The sequence below is a fragment of the Myotis brandtii genome, unplaced genomic scaffold (genome assembly GCF_000412655.1).
Source record: "Myotis brandtii unplaced genomic scaffold, ASM41265v1 scaffold250, whole genome shotgun sequence".
In the NCBI taxonomy this organism is placed as follows: domain Eukaryota; kingdom Metazoa; phylum Chordata; class Mammalia; order Chiroptera; family Vespertilionidae; genus Myotis; species Myotis brandtii.
Genome location: NW_005359478.1, coordinates 711396 through 725868, shown reverse-complemented (window position 1 = coordinate 725868; position 14473 = coordinate 711396). Strand labels below are relative to the sequence as shown.

At 47.3% G+C, this 14473-nt stretch overlaps 1 protein-coding gene and 1 long non-coding RNA gene across 4 annotated transcripts; one reads left to right on the top strand and one right to left on the bottom strand.

Moving 5' to 3' along the window:
- Nucleotides 1-6: 6 nt before the first annotated feature.
- LOC106726316 lies at nucleotides 7-10790 on the top strand. Its single transcript, XR_001362367.1, has 3 exons — nucleotides 7-253; nucleotides 3472-3627; nucleotides 10290-10790. It is a non-coding gene; the product is annotated as an uncharacterized LOC106726316 (long non-coding RNA).
- On the bottom strand, nucleotides 674-10273 carry MTMR11 (myotubularin related protein 11). Of its 3 annotated transcripts, XM_005867402.2 has the most exons (18): nucleotides 9512-10273; nucleotides 9081-9156; nucleotides 8524-8645; nucleotides 7915-7975; nucleotides 7384-7526; nucleotides 6830-6908; nucleotides 6575-6710; nucleotides 6242-6329; nucleotides 6007-6095; nucleotides 5801-5925; nucleotides 5066-5132; nucleotides 4763-4833; nucleotides 3914-4080; nucleotides 3444-3617; nucleotides 2583-2765; nucleotides 1857-2150; nucleotides 1393-1529; nucleotides 674-1191 (listed from the first exon to the last, which is right to left on the bottom strand). In XM_005867402.2, the coding sequence occupies exons 1-18, from the start codon at nucleotides 9575-9577 to the stop codon at nucleotides 1137-1139; spliced, it is 2133 nt and encodes a 710-aa protein (XP_005867464.1). In that variant the 5' UTR covers nucleotides 9578-10273; the 3' UTR covers nucleotides 674-1136. The 3 variants fall into 3 exon arrangements, with proteins under 3 accessions (XP_005867464.1, XP_014396183.1, XP_005867463.1); XM_014540697.1 differs by lacking the exon at nucleotides 674-1191 and having other exon boundaries at nucleotides 1354-1529; nucleotides 9081-9171; nucleotides 9512-10271; XM_005867401.2 differs by lacking the exons at nucleotides 674-1191; nucleotides 9512-10273 and having other exon boundaries at nucleotides 1354-1529; nucleotides 9081-9484.
- Nucleotides 10791-14473: the final 3683 nt, after the last annotated feature.

The following is a 14473-nucleotide window of genomic DNA, read 5'->3' as shown; positions in this document are numbered from 1 at the left end:
CGGGGTTCCCAGGTGCGGCGTTGGTGCCGCGAGCGCTACGGGCGAGGAAGGCAGGACGGGAACGCCAGACCCTCCCCAGGCTGAGTGAGACGTTGCAGGACCACACTGTTTCCAAAATGTAAATTTGAAAACGAAAGGAGCGAAACTTTTCATAGATTTTGTTCCTCAGAGAAGGGCGTGCTGAGGAACTCCCTCACCCAAGGACAGCGCGGGGGCAGCCCTCACCCCGCCCCGCAGCGCCAGCCCGGGCTCGGTTAGTTTTTTGTCTCCTTCAAGGGAGGGATTGCAGTGTCGCCGCTGAAGTGACGTCTCGGCTCGCGTCGCGGTTATTACATGGGGGGTTCCGGGGAACCCGAGGCTTACAGATGAGGTGTGACCGAAGCTGAGGGGCGGTTGACATTGAAACCCAGAGGTTCACCCTCCAGAACATCCCTGGCCCCAGCAACCACTTCTTGGTATGCTTTTGCACCACCTGTTCCTCAGTGGGAGGCACGGAAAAGAAAACTTTTCCCAAATTGCACGTGAAGTTTGCAGAGCCTCCCCCGACCCATCCCTTATTTCCTGATCAATAATTTGCGTGGTGAGTGCCATTCTCTCTTGGGTCACACCCACCCTACACCTACCCCACTCGCCTAGGATCCTTTATTCAGACACGAGAAACAGTGCCAGCAACAAGTATAAATACTATGCTTTAATGAGCCCCTTAAATAGAAATTCACTACAAAAATAGACAATTGGAAGAGACAGGGTGTCTCCCATACCCACTCTATATCCATAGGAAGCTCTAAGGGGAGAAGTAGGAATTGGAATTAAAGAAGCAGCAAAAGGAGGTGAAAATGAGGCCTGAACTCAAAATTAACAGTTGAATATCCAAAAGGGAATTTCCCTGAAAAAAAAAAAGAAAAGAAAAAGAAAACAAACAGGTGATCGTATTTTGGACTGTTTTCGTTTCTTAATTGTTCAAATCACTAGACACTATATACACTCTTGAGGAACTAAACAGGACAGAGCAAGAGTTGTAGGTAGCACCACCCATCTGCAATGGAAAATCAAGTCGGGTCTTGTTTGAGGGCTGGAACGTGAAAGCTGAGGCGGCAAGTCCCGATGAGAAAAACCGGAAGGGTTAGAACCCTCTCTCACCCCAGACCCCCCTTTGCCCTGCCCACGAGAAAGCCAGCCATGTCAACGGGACTGGGAGAGAATGGGATTTGGATCTCCTTTCTGGGAGCGGTCCTCGGGAGATGTTCTTGGCGTCCATTTCTTTATTAGCTCCTGAAGACGCGATAGCTCGTCCTGGAGGCCCGTGATGGTGGGAGCTGAGAGGCCCCTCTGCGAAGGAAGTGGGGACCCCCTTTGCCCTGCCCACGAGAAAGCCAGCCATGTCAACGGGACTGGGAGAGAATGGGATTTGGATCTCCTTTCTGGGAGCGGTCCTCGGGAGATGTTCTTGGCGTCCATTTCTTTATTAGCTCCTGAAGACGCGATAGCTCGTCCTGGAGGCCCGTGATGGTGGGAGCTGAGAGGCCCCTCTGGGAAGGGAGTGGGAAGTAGAGGAACAGCATCAGTGCAGCTCTAGCTCTCTGCTTCTGAAATCTGTCCACTATTCTGGCATCTTTAATTCTCTTCCCCCTCCAACTGTGCCCTAGGTTCCACTTGGTCTGAGCCACTAGCAGTTTTCCCCACCCACCCATACTCCCACACCTCTCCACTTTGATACCAACATGAATGGTTCTTCACTTCCCAGTTTCCCCAGCCCCTTGCTGTTCCTGATCCTGGGAACATCTGGTTTCTCCTAGGACATCTGACTCAGCAGTCAAACCCTTCTCCCACTCCCCATCCCTGTCTTCTCTTCTCACCTGGACCTCAGGCCTTCCCCTTAGATAGCAGCGTCTCCAGAGCCTGATCTGGGGTCCCAAGTACCCAGGCAGCAGCAGCCCTGCGGGTAAAGGGCAAGCTCCCCAATGTGAGGGGAGCCCCCACTCTTGATCAGCTAGACTTTCCGAAGAGATAGCAGGTCGAGGGAGCCAGCGTGAAGAGACTGTCAGCAGGCAAGGGCTGTCCCGCCAAGGACAGAGCTGATTCAGGGCAGTCAGGGCCCCTCTGGAGAAGAGCCACACAGAACTGGGGGGTCCACGAACCATGAAGCTTGGCTAAAGGGGAAAGGAAAATCAGCTGGTGACCTAGAAACCAGATGAACCCAGTTTTCCCAAATTGGGTCAGGAAGGAATGTCCAGCTACTATCACTGCACTGGTGGTGCAACTACAAGCCTCCCACTGAGAACTCTATTTTTTCTCTTCATTAGGTTTCAAAATAGGCCTCAGGACTGATTAAAGTTGATTTTAGGGAAACTTGTAAAATGTATGCGTGAGACAGATGAGGACCAAAAGGATGCCCACTGCTATGCTAGGATTTCTGTCTTCCTGGGGACAGTCAGGAACAATAAGTGACAGTTGTTGTAGAAGAGGAGTAAGGTAGCTTTCCCTGGGGAACTTAGACACTGTATCTTTCCACTTCTCCCCCCAATCTAGTAGGATGAGCCTGTGAGCAAGTCAAGGGAATTTAGGGAGTTCAGACACCTCACCTGCTGTCTAGGGAGCCAGGAATCTTGGCAGTGTTCCGGGTCATAGCCAGGATTATGGAATTGTAGTATCTGTTCATTGCTGTAGCGTAAATCCCAGTCCCAGACAGATAGCTGTGAGTTAATAGAGTTACCAGCGGGGGGGTGGGAGTACCCTGGGGTATAGACTTGTGTATAGGAGTTGAACTGTACAGAGGAAAACAGGAAAAAAAGATGGTTAAACAAAGGAAAAAAATCTATAGATATAAAAGCCTAAGCGATTGTTCGACCATTCAACCAGTAGCTATGATGCACACTGACCATCAGGGGGCAGACGCTCAACACACAGGCATGGAAACCTGGAACAGACTGCTGAATCTCAGAGGGAAGGGGAAATGGGGGAGGGCGGGAAGAGATTAACCAAAGATCTTATATGCAAAGTAGAGGCCCGGTGTATGGATTCATGCACCAGTGGGGTTCCTCAGCCTGGCCCATGCCCTCTTGCAATCCAGGACACCTCGGGGGATGTCGGACTGCCGGTTTTGGCCTGATCCCCACAGGCCAGGCCGAGAGACCCCGCTGGTGCACGAATCTGTGCACCGGGATAGATAGATAGATAGATGATAGATAGATAGATAGATAGATAGATAGGTAGGTAGGTAGATATTCCTTCTCACAGGTCTAGAGAGAAATTGTGAAAAGCTGCCCATCTCTTACTCCAGGAGTCATATGTAGGGTGAAAGTCCAGTCCTGAGAGAGAGCACCAACCTCCCTCTTTCTCACCCATAGACCTCACTTTTCATAAACAAGACTAAACTTCAGAAAGTACTTCTCAATGGGGGGTGGAGGAATGTGGAAGACAAGTGAAAAATGAAAGTCACTGACCTGTCCACTCTGCTTTCCACGCTCCCAGGGATTGTCTCTCAGGAATGTAAGTGTGTCAGGAACCCTGACACTGTCATGAAGAGCAAGAAGGAAAAACTCAGAGAATTCAAACTCAGCTGGAAACTGCTGGAGGAGCTGCCAGACGCAATCAAGGAAGAGGAGAAACACTGGGGCCTGAAAAAAGGTAAATTAGGAGGATGGAATGGACTATAGGAATCTAAAAGGGGAGGATGACAAATGAGAGGGACACAGGGAACAGGGGCCACTATGGAGATCAGGAAATGGAGATCTGAATTGAGCATAATAGGAAGTGTGGTCCCTCCCTCATCTGGGTTCTCCCTTCAAACTCAGCCTAACCTCAGTACCCTTCAGACCTTATTCACCTCCAGTGGATTATACTATATAATTTTCTGATCCTCTTTTTAAGTAATACTGGCCCCCATCCCAATACCCTCCCAAAATGTTCTCACCTTTTCACTGACCCCAGTTACCCCAAGTCGGGTCAGGAAGGGATGTCCAGCTGCCACCCACTCTCGCTGCACTAGTGATTGGAAGCCAAGCAGCGTTCGGGCTTCCGGGGCTGAAAGCAGCTGGACGAGTGAAGAGAGGAGGCCATTGAAATCACGATCACCTCGCTCTGGTGATAAAGAGGGAGAAGGGACAAAGAAGGAGGGGGCCAAGAAACTAGGGCAGAAGAGAATGAGAAAAGAAAACATGGCAAGAAGTGTGGTGAAGCACAGAGGGGAAAGTTTTGGGTAGGTAGAATTGAGAGGGCACATAGAAGTAAGGAAAAAACAAAGACCTTGAATGATTCACTTCATAGACTCCATCTTGATAGAAATACTCAGCCTCACATTTAGGGGGCAGCATTATAAATCTCAAATCAGCTTCCACATTGTCCTTCCCATCCCAACCCCAATCCCCATCCATATTGGAAGAATAGGAACTGAGGGCAGAGAATCCTTCTGTTAGGACCACAAGCTGTGGTGGGGAGGCGGAGGTAGCACTAAAGGATGAGTTAGAGCTCACGGGTAGTTCCTAGTAAAGGGAGAAGAGGATGCTAGCACTAGAAGGGGACAAGCTTTATAACAGCTGGGGAATGTCTGGCCTGTGGGCCATATACTAGTAAGGTCCATGAAATCATTTGGTCTGGCCCTGCCAAGGCATTAGGGGTGGGTTAATTAAATGTTTGAACAAATATAGCAGGCTAATTTTTAGGTTGATAATTTTCTATGGCCTGCAAATAATGTTTGCACAATCCAGTTAGGTGGGTAAAGGAAAAACTCAAGTAATGGAGTGAGTTGACCCAAGAAACTCACCTTGAAGTACTACAGAGCGAACTCTAGATGTCACTAAGACTGAGATGTCACTGGCCTTTCGAAGGCAAGACCTGGAGGTGAGGAAGAGGAGGGAAGAATAAGCCTGGAAAAAAGGAGTGAGGGGTCGTGGGACAGAATAGAGGCCAACTCCAAAATCCTGCCTTCTCCTTCTAAGGAGCATGAAATAACAGCCTTCTTGGGAAACCAAGGAGCAAAATTAATGCAAGGCCACTTAGGAATCTAAGTTAATGGAAGTTGGGGGAGGGCTGAATTATAAGTCATTTTTAGAAAAAGAGGGAGTACCTGACATAGTCCAACCATCGTGTTCCTTCCAGGGCTGAGAGCCATTTATCCTCAGATACAGATGAATCTGATGGATAGTAGAGGGGTCAGAAGGGCAAAGAGATCAGAACTCGGGATTCAGGATTCAGGGTCTATAGCCTGAAGGGTTAAGAATAAGTTGGGTAGTGGTTTCCTTGGGCTGGGGATAGGAATGAAAAGTAACTAATGGCCATGAGGTTTCAAAAGTTAAATTGTGGTAATGTTTGTACAGAGTTTATTGAATTGTATACTTATGGGTGAAGGATGATTTTTTAAAATATATTTTTATTGATTTCATAGATGAAGGGAGAGGGAGAGAGAGATAAAAACATCAATGATGAGAGAGAATCATTGACCGGCTGCCTCCTGCACGCCCCCTCCTGGGGATCCAGCCACAACCCAGACATATGCTCTTGACCGGAATCGAACCTGGGACCTTCCAGTCCGCAGGCTGACGCTCTATCCACTGAGCCAAACCGGTTAGGGCAAGGATGATTTTTATACTGTGTAGATTATATCCCAATAAAGCTGTTAACAAAAAGAATATGTTGGGGTCTGGGAGACAGGAAATTAGTACGTGGGAGATGGGAGAGTTGAGTAGAAAACTAAGGCTCATTGGGCTGAAAGGTTGGCTGCTCGTCTGTAGCAGGCAAATGGAAAGCCAGGTTAGGGTCAGCAGACCTACAAGTGCGGTAAGGGGTTAAAGGTTATTCTCACCAGGCAGACAGAGGGCCCTCAGCCTCAAATGGGCAAGCTGGACATCTGCAAGACTAGGCAGCTCATCCATAGTGTCGACCAGGACAACGTCAGAATGCCCAGCCTGGAGCATAGACTCCACTGATCTGGAGGAGAGAGAGTCAGAAAGTAAGGGAAGGCGTCTGCTCTGAACACCTAACCTTTAATTCTCATCAAACTTCCCTCACCTGATGTCCTCCTTGTTAGGGTCACTGGCTGTGTAGAAACCTCCACAGCGGAGAAGATCACTACCCCCAGGGTGATGCCAGGACAGGCGCTTCAAATGGGTGAGAGGAGAATCACTGTGGGAGGAACTCCTAGCCTCACCCTGCCCTTGCCCCCACACTGACCTCACAGGGATCCCCTCCCTTCACAATGACCCCTGACCTCCCATAACCCTCTAATCCCCACCCTCACACTGACCGGTCCACGGCCCTGATGAAAGTGGCCAAATGCTCTCCTGACCTCACTGTCCAGAGTTCGGTTAGGGACCCAGAAGTAACGGGGGAGGCTGTGAAATTGAGAGTAATGTCACATCTTGGCTCAGTGACCTCATAACGCAAACCTGTGATTACAAGGGAGGTGCTTAGGAGGTGATCATTCCAAGTGATCTCAGATTTAGAGACCTAGGAGGTAAGGGGGATAGCTTTGTGGCTGTCCTAGGAAGCTGGAGTGTGTGGGAAGCATAGCTTAAGAGTCAGAGAACTGTGGGGCGATAAGGAAGGCTACAGCAGTTGGGGTGGACTGGGGGATCACCTGGTGGCTACGTCGAATCTCTCATTGACAAGACTAACCCGCCAGCTATTGGCCCCCTGCTTTTTCCTCTCAGTCTCCCAGTCTTCTGGTGTCTCCAAGAGGGGAATCGGTGATTTTCTGGAGCCAGAACTCTGGCCTAGGGCAGGAGTGAGGCACAGAAGAGAAAGAGGACAGCTGCTCAGCTCTTTTTGTCTTCAACCAGCCTCTGATTTCTCAGACTGTATCTTTTCCTTATCCCAAAGCACCCTCACTCACCAGCCTTGCTCAGGGTTATCCCTGAATACTGTTGGGTTTGACTGCTCTGAGCTCTGGCTTGGACAATGGCCATGGTCACCTGTGGAGGAAAGTACACCATCCTTTTGGCTCAGACTGAAGTGAAAAGGAAATGGGGTGTGTTGCTTCACTGTCTTTGCCACCAACAGAGAAGAACAGTGAACACAATCCCTAAGGAAGGGGGCTTCTACAGGTCTTGGGGCCTGGGGTCAAGAGAGTACACCTAGAACCACAGAATCACAGAATGTTAATTCTGGAAGATATTAGGAATCATCTCCTCCAACCCTCCCTGTTTTTCAAAGGAAGACACTTGCCCACAGTCATTCATACTCCTGATAATTGGCAGAGGCAGGCTAGAATTCAGGCCCTGTATTCTCATTATACTATCATTTATCCCAGCCTTTTAGCCACTCCTTGAGGAAAGAGGCAGAGCGAATGAGAGGGATCCTGGGAAATAAGGGAGTACTGGGAACTGCCAGGGAAAGGATCCCAAGGTTCTCAGGGAAGGAAGGGGTCTTGGGTTGGGAGCCTCTTACCTGAAAGGCCTGAGGCTCTAGTCCTCCAGCCTCAAAACCAACTCTGAGCAGCCGGAAGTCTCGGCCGTGAATCAGGATCTCCTCAGGGATAAATTTAAGCAGGGACCCTGGACGGTGGAGTTGGACTCGAGACAGGCTACTCACTGAAGTAAAAAATTAGAGAGCAGTGTAGCCATGGATCAGGGTCCCTCTATGACAGCGGTTCTCAACCTGTGGGTCGCGACCCCTTTGGCGGTCGAACGACCCTTTCACAGGGGGTGCCCAAGGCCATCCTGCATATCAGATATTTACATTACGATTCATAACAGTAGCAACATTACAGTTTTGAAGTAGCAACGAAAATAATTTTATGGTTGGGTCACAACATGAGGAACTGTATTTAAAGGGCCAGAAGGTTGAGAACCACTGCTCTAGGAGAAACTCTTCCTGCCCATCCCACTGCATCTCTGGCTGTCCTCTAAGAATAGAGGAAGGATTGAGGAGGGTAGACAACACCCCCAGTGAGCCCCTTTACCAGCCCCCCACACTTACCAGCCTCTAATTGCCCAATGTTGACCAGGGCAAAATCATAATCACTGCTTAGGGGAGTCTCCTAGAGGAAGCACATGACATGCTCAAGACATCTGAAATCTCACATCCTATCTCGGTAGCCCCTCACCTTTCTAGAAGAGATCCCATTGGTTATCCCTGATACATTCCAAAGAGAGCCTTTAAGAATAACTCTCTAGCTGGGGTTGCTTAATAGTTAGAACACCAACCCACACACTAAAGGGTCTCAGGGTTTGATTCCCAGTCAAGGCACATACTTGGGTTGCAGGTTCAATCCCCACCCTGGTCAGGGCGCATGTAGAAACAACCAATCGATGTCTGACTGTGTCAGTCTGTCTGTCTGTTCTCTCTCTCTTGCTTTCTCTATCTCTATCCCTGCCCCCCTTTCTCTCAGTCTCTTTCCCCTTCCCGCCCTTCCACTTTCTCTAAAAATCAATGCAAAAAATATCCTCAGATGAGGATTAACAACAAAAAATTTTTCAAAAAAAAAAAAGAATAACTCCCACACTTCCTGTAATGGTTGTCTAAATCCTTCTAGACTCTGCTACCTATTCCCTCTAGCTGTCATTTTCATTGGCCTAACCATCTCACCTGACGCCGCTGCCATCCACAGGGTTGGAAGGTGACCCTCAAGTTGGTGCAGATCAGGGTTCCAGGCAATTCAGGTTCCAGCCCCTTCCGCACCCCTGGGGCCCATGCTAGGATCTGCTCCCCTACAGGAGAAGCCAGGTTATGACCATTCCAGTGTTGCCCACATGTGTACACCCACTCCTCTGAGACAGGAGGATCTAAAGAGGAAAGATTAAGATCCTCCTCTAACTCCTAAGAATGAAAGGTTATGAGGAGAGAATTTGTAATCTTTTACTCTAGAGTCTAGCACAGTGCCTGGCACATAGTAAACACTTAAATATTTATTGAATAAGTAAATGAGAAAAGGGGTAACAGGGTCAAGAAAACAGAGGGATCACCAAGATCCAAGCTCCCAGACAGTTCTGTTCAGAGAAGAGAACAAGCCTCAAGCAGAAGCAGCACTTTGAGCCAGGAAAGGAATATGAAGGTATCTTTAGTGACGGTAGGAAACAGGATTTAAGCAGGATGAAATTTGAAGTCGTTTCTGACGATCAGAAGTACTGGAAGGACATTATTACCTGGGAGGCATCCAGAGGCCAGGCAACTGCCAAGTTGAGGACTCCTGGGCTCTGGCATCCCACTCCCCTGGACAGACTGTGGTCCAGAGAGCTGTGAAGGGTGTAGCGTTATTCCCCAGGCCTCTCCAACCCTGGGGTCTGGGGTTAACTCAGCAGCCACCTTTGGAGGCCTACACTCAGACTCAGGGGAAACTGAGATCAGTGGCTGTGGGGAGCTCAGGGCCTGGGTTGGCAGACAGTGAAGGGAGGGGCTGGTTAATGGATAATGAGACGATGAACTTGAGACTGAAAAAGACAGACCAAGCTCCATCAGCCAGAGAATATGAGACACACCCTCCTCCTGCTCTAGATCCTTTTCTTCTATTTCCACATCCTCCCTACTCACACCCTCTGACCCACCAACCCCTCCCCCCAAGCCCAACTCTCCTTACCCCCATCTCTGGCTCCTCCTTCTGGGGGGCGATGTTGAAACTCTGGCCCCGGCCCCCCCACCACATTTCTCCGGCTCCATCCGGGGACGGAGCAGTCAAAGGTGGGAAACTTCAAGGATGCTCAAGCCCCTTGGGGAGAGGCTGGATCTTGTAGCTGAGAGGACGGAAGTCAGGGATGGGATCCGGGCAAGGGAACAGTCAGGGCAAAGGAACATTTGAGGTGCATGGAGCACGATTTGGGGTCTTTGAAAGTTGTGTCCAGCTAGAGGAGGCTCCTCGGAAACTTCAGTCGACTCGGGAGAGGGCGGGAGAGATGCCCAGCCCCTTAAAGGAGCATACACACAATTTTAGGAAAGTGGAGAGGAAGTGGAGGCGCCTGGGAAGGGTGAGGAATCAATGGGGAACTGGGGGGAAATACCCAGATTCCCTCCTTTACTCTTACTCCCAACTCCTATTCACTTCCTGTTCGTGAGAATTGGAGATTGTTTGAGGGGAGCAGTAATACCGAATATTAAACTGGAACAATTTGGGCCACTTCTCTAGACTCTGAGTGATGGCTTCCCTGGGAAGCTCAGTTTTTTTTATATCTTAAAAGGGACAGGGTGGAGGAAGGGGAACACAAAAGTAGTTAAGTAAGGCCTTCTTACAGCCTCTCCTGACAGACCTACCAAAAGGAATTGAGAAGTAAATGGAAATTGGACCATAGGGTAGTTTTGCCTGGGGAGACCCAAGAATTGGGGATGGGGATGAGTTAGTGTTTTTGTCCTTCCTTCCCCAGAGAGCATGAAACATACCTCCTATGCACGGTGCAGTGGAAAAGGTGAGAAACTGAAATCTCTCCACGATGCAGACACAAGTACAGGTATGTTTATGTGCAAGTTCTGGGGTGGGGGTGGGAGGCTCAAGGAAAAGATCTCACCAACTTTATCCATCAAACACAAACATGCACACATGCCCGCGCACACACACCACCCCAACCAATTAGAAACTGGAGCCCACCCCAGGTACATGACCCCTCCCTCCAATCCAGACACCAGATCTCCAAATTAATAATTCATGTTCAGGATTCTGAAAGCTGAGGGCTGGAAACCTCTGTTCAGTTCAGCAATCCCATTCCTCCTCCCAACCCACTTGCAACCCAAGAAGCAAAGGTGGGGGAAGGGCACTGGAAGAAAGTAAAGGAACTGCAGGACTGCAGATGTGGGGGACTAGGGTATGAACGCGACATCTGTATTTAGATATGAAAAAGACAGGAAATAAAATACAAAGAGTTAATGAGCTGCTGTTTTATTGATTTTGAGTCTGTACAGAGGCAGCAATCCATAGGTGGGGGCCCAGTGTCACTTTATTCTCTCCAACCCCCAGCACACACACCCTTCCGGCCTCAGCTTTACAAGTTCCCTGTCTGGCTGCAACTATGGAAATAGTGAAAATACATATTGTGAGACAGGGTGTCAATCTGGAACAAAGAGGAATACCTGATTCTCAAGGTCCTCAAAGCTACTAAGCATCCCCACCCCTACCTGCATTCCATGGGTTTCAATCTCGGGAAGAAAATACTTCCCAAGGTCTGTTGCAATAAGAGGTGTGTACCACAATTTTAAAATATTATCCACTCACCTTCTCCCACCACCCTTCATTCAAAAGCCTCATTCTATTCTTTAATACTTTGAGGTAAGGAACAGCAGAGAAATACAGAGAAAAATATCAGGAGATTGGGGGAAAGTTGGGGGTGGAGGGAAGGTGACTTGGATTAGTCCCCAACCAGGAATGCAATGAGGGCAGCTGATGAGGGGTAATTAACAGAACCACCTCTCACCACCCCACACACTCCCAGTGGAGGCTCAGTGGACGAAAGGAAGGGTGGAACTATCAGATTTTTCCATTTTCAGAATCCTGATCTGGTTGTAGGTTTGTGCTACGAATGAAGGCTGCCAGGAGGGGCAGCTGAAGGAGGAGCTGAGTGACTCATAAGATGAGTCACGGATCCAGTTATAAACACGGAAAGAGGCCTTAGTCCTTCCCACCCCCACTTCAGTCAGTTCTGCTACTATCAGCCAGCTTCCCTCTCTTCTAAAGCCCCTTACTCACCAGGTGGAGGAAGGTGCCATGGAGTGTCTACACAGGAGACTTCATAATATTTTGTTAATTAACTTAAGTACATGGAGCAAAACACCCTGTGATTTGTAGACTGGGTATCTACAAAGTGAGACAGAGTGCTTGTATGACTCACTGAATCTACAGTTAAAGGGCCTGGAGGGAAAAAGAAACTAGAAAAATCTACGGTGCAGATGATTCCAGGCCAGGAAGGGGCTTCTAATTCTGTCTTCTCACCCGTGGCTATGTGTCTGGGACACTGACTCTTGGAGAAAGAAGAGGACAGAGTCCAAGGTGTCCAAGTAACTCAGGGACAATAATTTCTGAAGCTCCTTTATTGGGAAAGAAAAAAACGTGACTGGAACCTTGGACAAGTGGCTGTTTAGAAAGGAGTAAGAATGGTAAAAGCTAGGTTCTCAAGTCATTCAGAACCAGCCCCATTCTTTTTGGCTCAGTATCCCCTCCCAAATATACAATACAAAGTCATTGCTAATTTTTGTTTTATTGGTCTGTGAGCTTTAGTTTTGCCTGAGAAGAAACTGCAAGAGGGAGGGTACTTCCCTCCAGGCCTGTACAGCACAGTTTAACACCATCCCCACTCCAGAATGACATTGAATTTCTTAAAATTTATATATATTTTTATAAATAATCTTTTCATTTTGATAGAATCCAGTATGTGGGGAAAACTTTTGGTTAAATCTTGTAACCCTCAGTAAAACCAGCATAGATTGAGAAGATTTTGGAGGCTTATCTTATAGTATACTTGTTCCATCAGGGCTGGAGTGTATTAGGGTGGAGGGGTAGCACTATCTTAAATCAAAAGGGGAAAATCTCCCCTTTCCAATAAAAAAACTTCAATAGGTACCCCAACACCCTGAATTAAAGGAACTAAGTGCACTTATTTAAGACTGAGGGACAGCATCCCTCAGCTAGGGTTATGGGGGTCTGTTTACCCCCTTCACCCACAGACCTCTTCTTAACTAAGGAATTTTTGCTCAGTTTGAGTGCACATCATGTACCACTCTCTTCCCTTCTCCCAAAACAGTAATTGCATGGGCTTGCCTCTTCCACCCCCTCATCTTCCCAAAATACCATAAACCAACCCAAGTTCATTTCCTAGGCATTATTCCCTCACTCCCCCCACCCCACACAATTCCCTCAAAGAATAAAGCAAAACAGACCCTACTCATCCCTATAGAAAAACATCCATTGACTCAGGGTCCCTCATCCTTAGAACGGAGAGGTTTATTTAATGCTTCAATAAATAATTACCTACCCAAATTAAGAAAAATATTTCTTAATAAAAAAACTATAGGGCTGCCCTGGCCAGTGTTGCTCATTGGTTAGAGTGCTGGCCTGCTCTCGGAAGGGTCTCAGGTTCGATTCCTGATTCCCGGTCTAGGACATGTACCTGGGTTGCAGGTACGATCCCGTGGCAGGAGGCAACCGATTGATGTGTCTCTCAAAACATCGATATTTCCACTCTCTCTAAAAATCAACTGAAAAAATATACTCAGGTGAGGGTTAACAACAACAAAAAAGCTATAAGGCCTACATAAAGCCCTATTTTACCAAACTCACCCCTAGGCCACCCCCCAGAATTTCCATCATTTTTATTGAAAAGAAGTCAGAAGAAATTGGTATTGGTTAATTTATAAATCAAAAGAAAAACAAACGACATAAGGTTTCCATTTTTGTTCATTTGTCCTCTGTTTTTAAAAACAAAAAGTATTACCTAGAACTAGTAACAGAACAAATCCAAACACAGCAGTCCAGTGGAGAATCAAAACTTTCCTGGTTTTATTCTCTAGGGAAATCTCTGGTCTGTTTCCACTCCTATTGGTCCAGGCCAGAATCCTATGATATAGATCAGTGGTTCTCAACCTTCTGGCCCTTTAAATACAGTTCCTCATGTTGTGACCCAACCATGAAATTATTTTCGTTGCTACTTCATAACTGTAATGTTGCTACTGTTATGAGTCGTAATGTAAATATCTGATATGCAGGATGGTCTTAGGCGACCCACAGGTTGAGAACCGCTGATATAGATGAACGTCTATGAGAAAGCTAAGTGAGTTGTGCAAATTCAAGGTGTGAGTTTGAGCCACCTGTTGTTCGGGTGCATGTTAGGGGATGGAAGCCCATGAGGTGGCAGTCTCACTATTATTGTTCTAACTCCAGAAACAGGGTGAGGTGAGCAAGGCACTCATTTGGGGCACAAAATTTAAGTGGCGCTCCAAAACCCAGTAACCAAGATACTATTTTAATGCAGTATTTTTTGGAAATCAAAACTAATGTAAAAAAACACCACCACAATGAACAAATTATCGGTTTTAAATAAAGACAGGATTCAACCCTATACTTGCTCATTTCAGTCTTATTTCCCTCACTCTGATCCCAGTCCAGTTGAATCCAGTCTTTAAGATTGACATTTTGTTCATTATGGATTTTTTCGCATTGATTTTTTAAAAATATTGCATTAAAACATTATCTTGATTATTGAGTTTTTCAGTACCCTCTTCAGTTTTGTGCCTGAGAGGAGTGCTTGTCTCATACTATTCCCAGCCCTGCCCTGAATATACTGGTATACATACCCTCTTTTGGAATCTAACTCCTTTGACTTCATTGCTTCCTTAAAACAGGTCTATTTTCAAATAAAAACTTGAGAATTCATAGCCATAGGAAATGGTGAAATCAACAGTATCAGATTTGGGAAATAAGTGACTTTCAAGCTTGAGGAAGAAACCTTTCTAAAATGTGAGCAGTTCCAATAAAGAGGACAGTCTTGGTGGTTTTGTTACCAAGGGGGAAACAGCGAGACAACTTTCCTGATTGGGTAGAAACAACATATGGCAAACACGAGGG

Coding starts and splice junctions, on each gene's coding strand:
- MTMR11 (XM_005867401.2), bottom strand. CDS start 9,390: ATGGAGCTTGGTCTGTCTTTTTCAGTCTCAAGTTCATCGTCTCATTAT. Junction 6,330..6,574: donor AGATTCGACGTAGCCACCAG/GTGATCCCCCAG, acceptor TCAATTTCACAG/CCTCCCCCGTTACTTCTGGG. Junction 6,096..6,241: donor TTCATCAGGGCCGTGGACCG/GTCAGTGTGAGG, acceptor ACCCATTTGAAG/CGCCTGTCCTGGCATCACCC.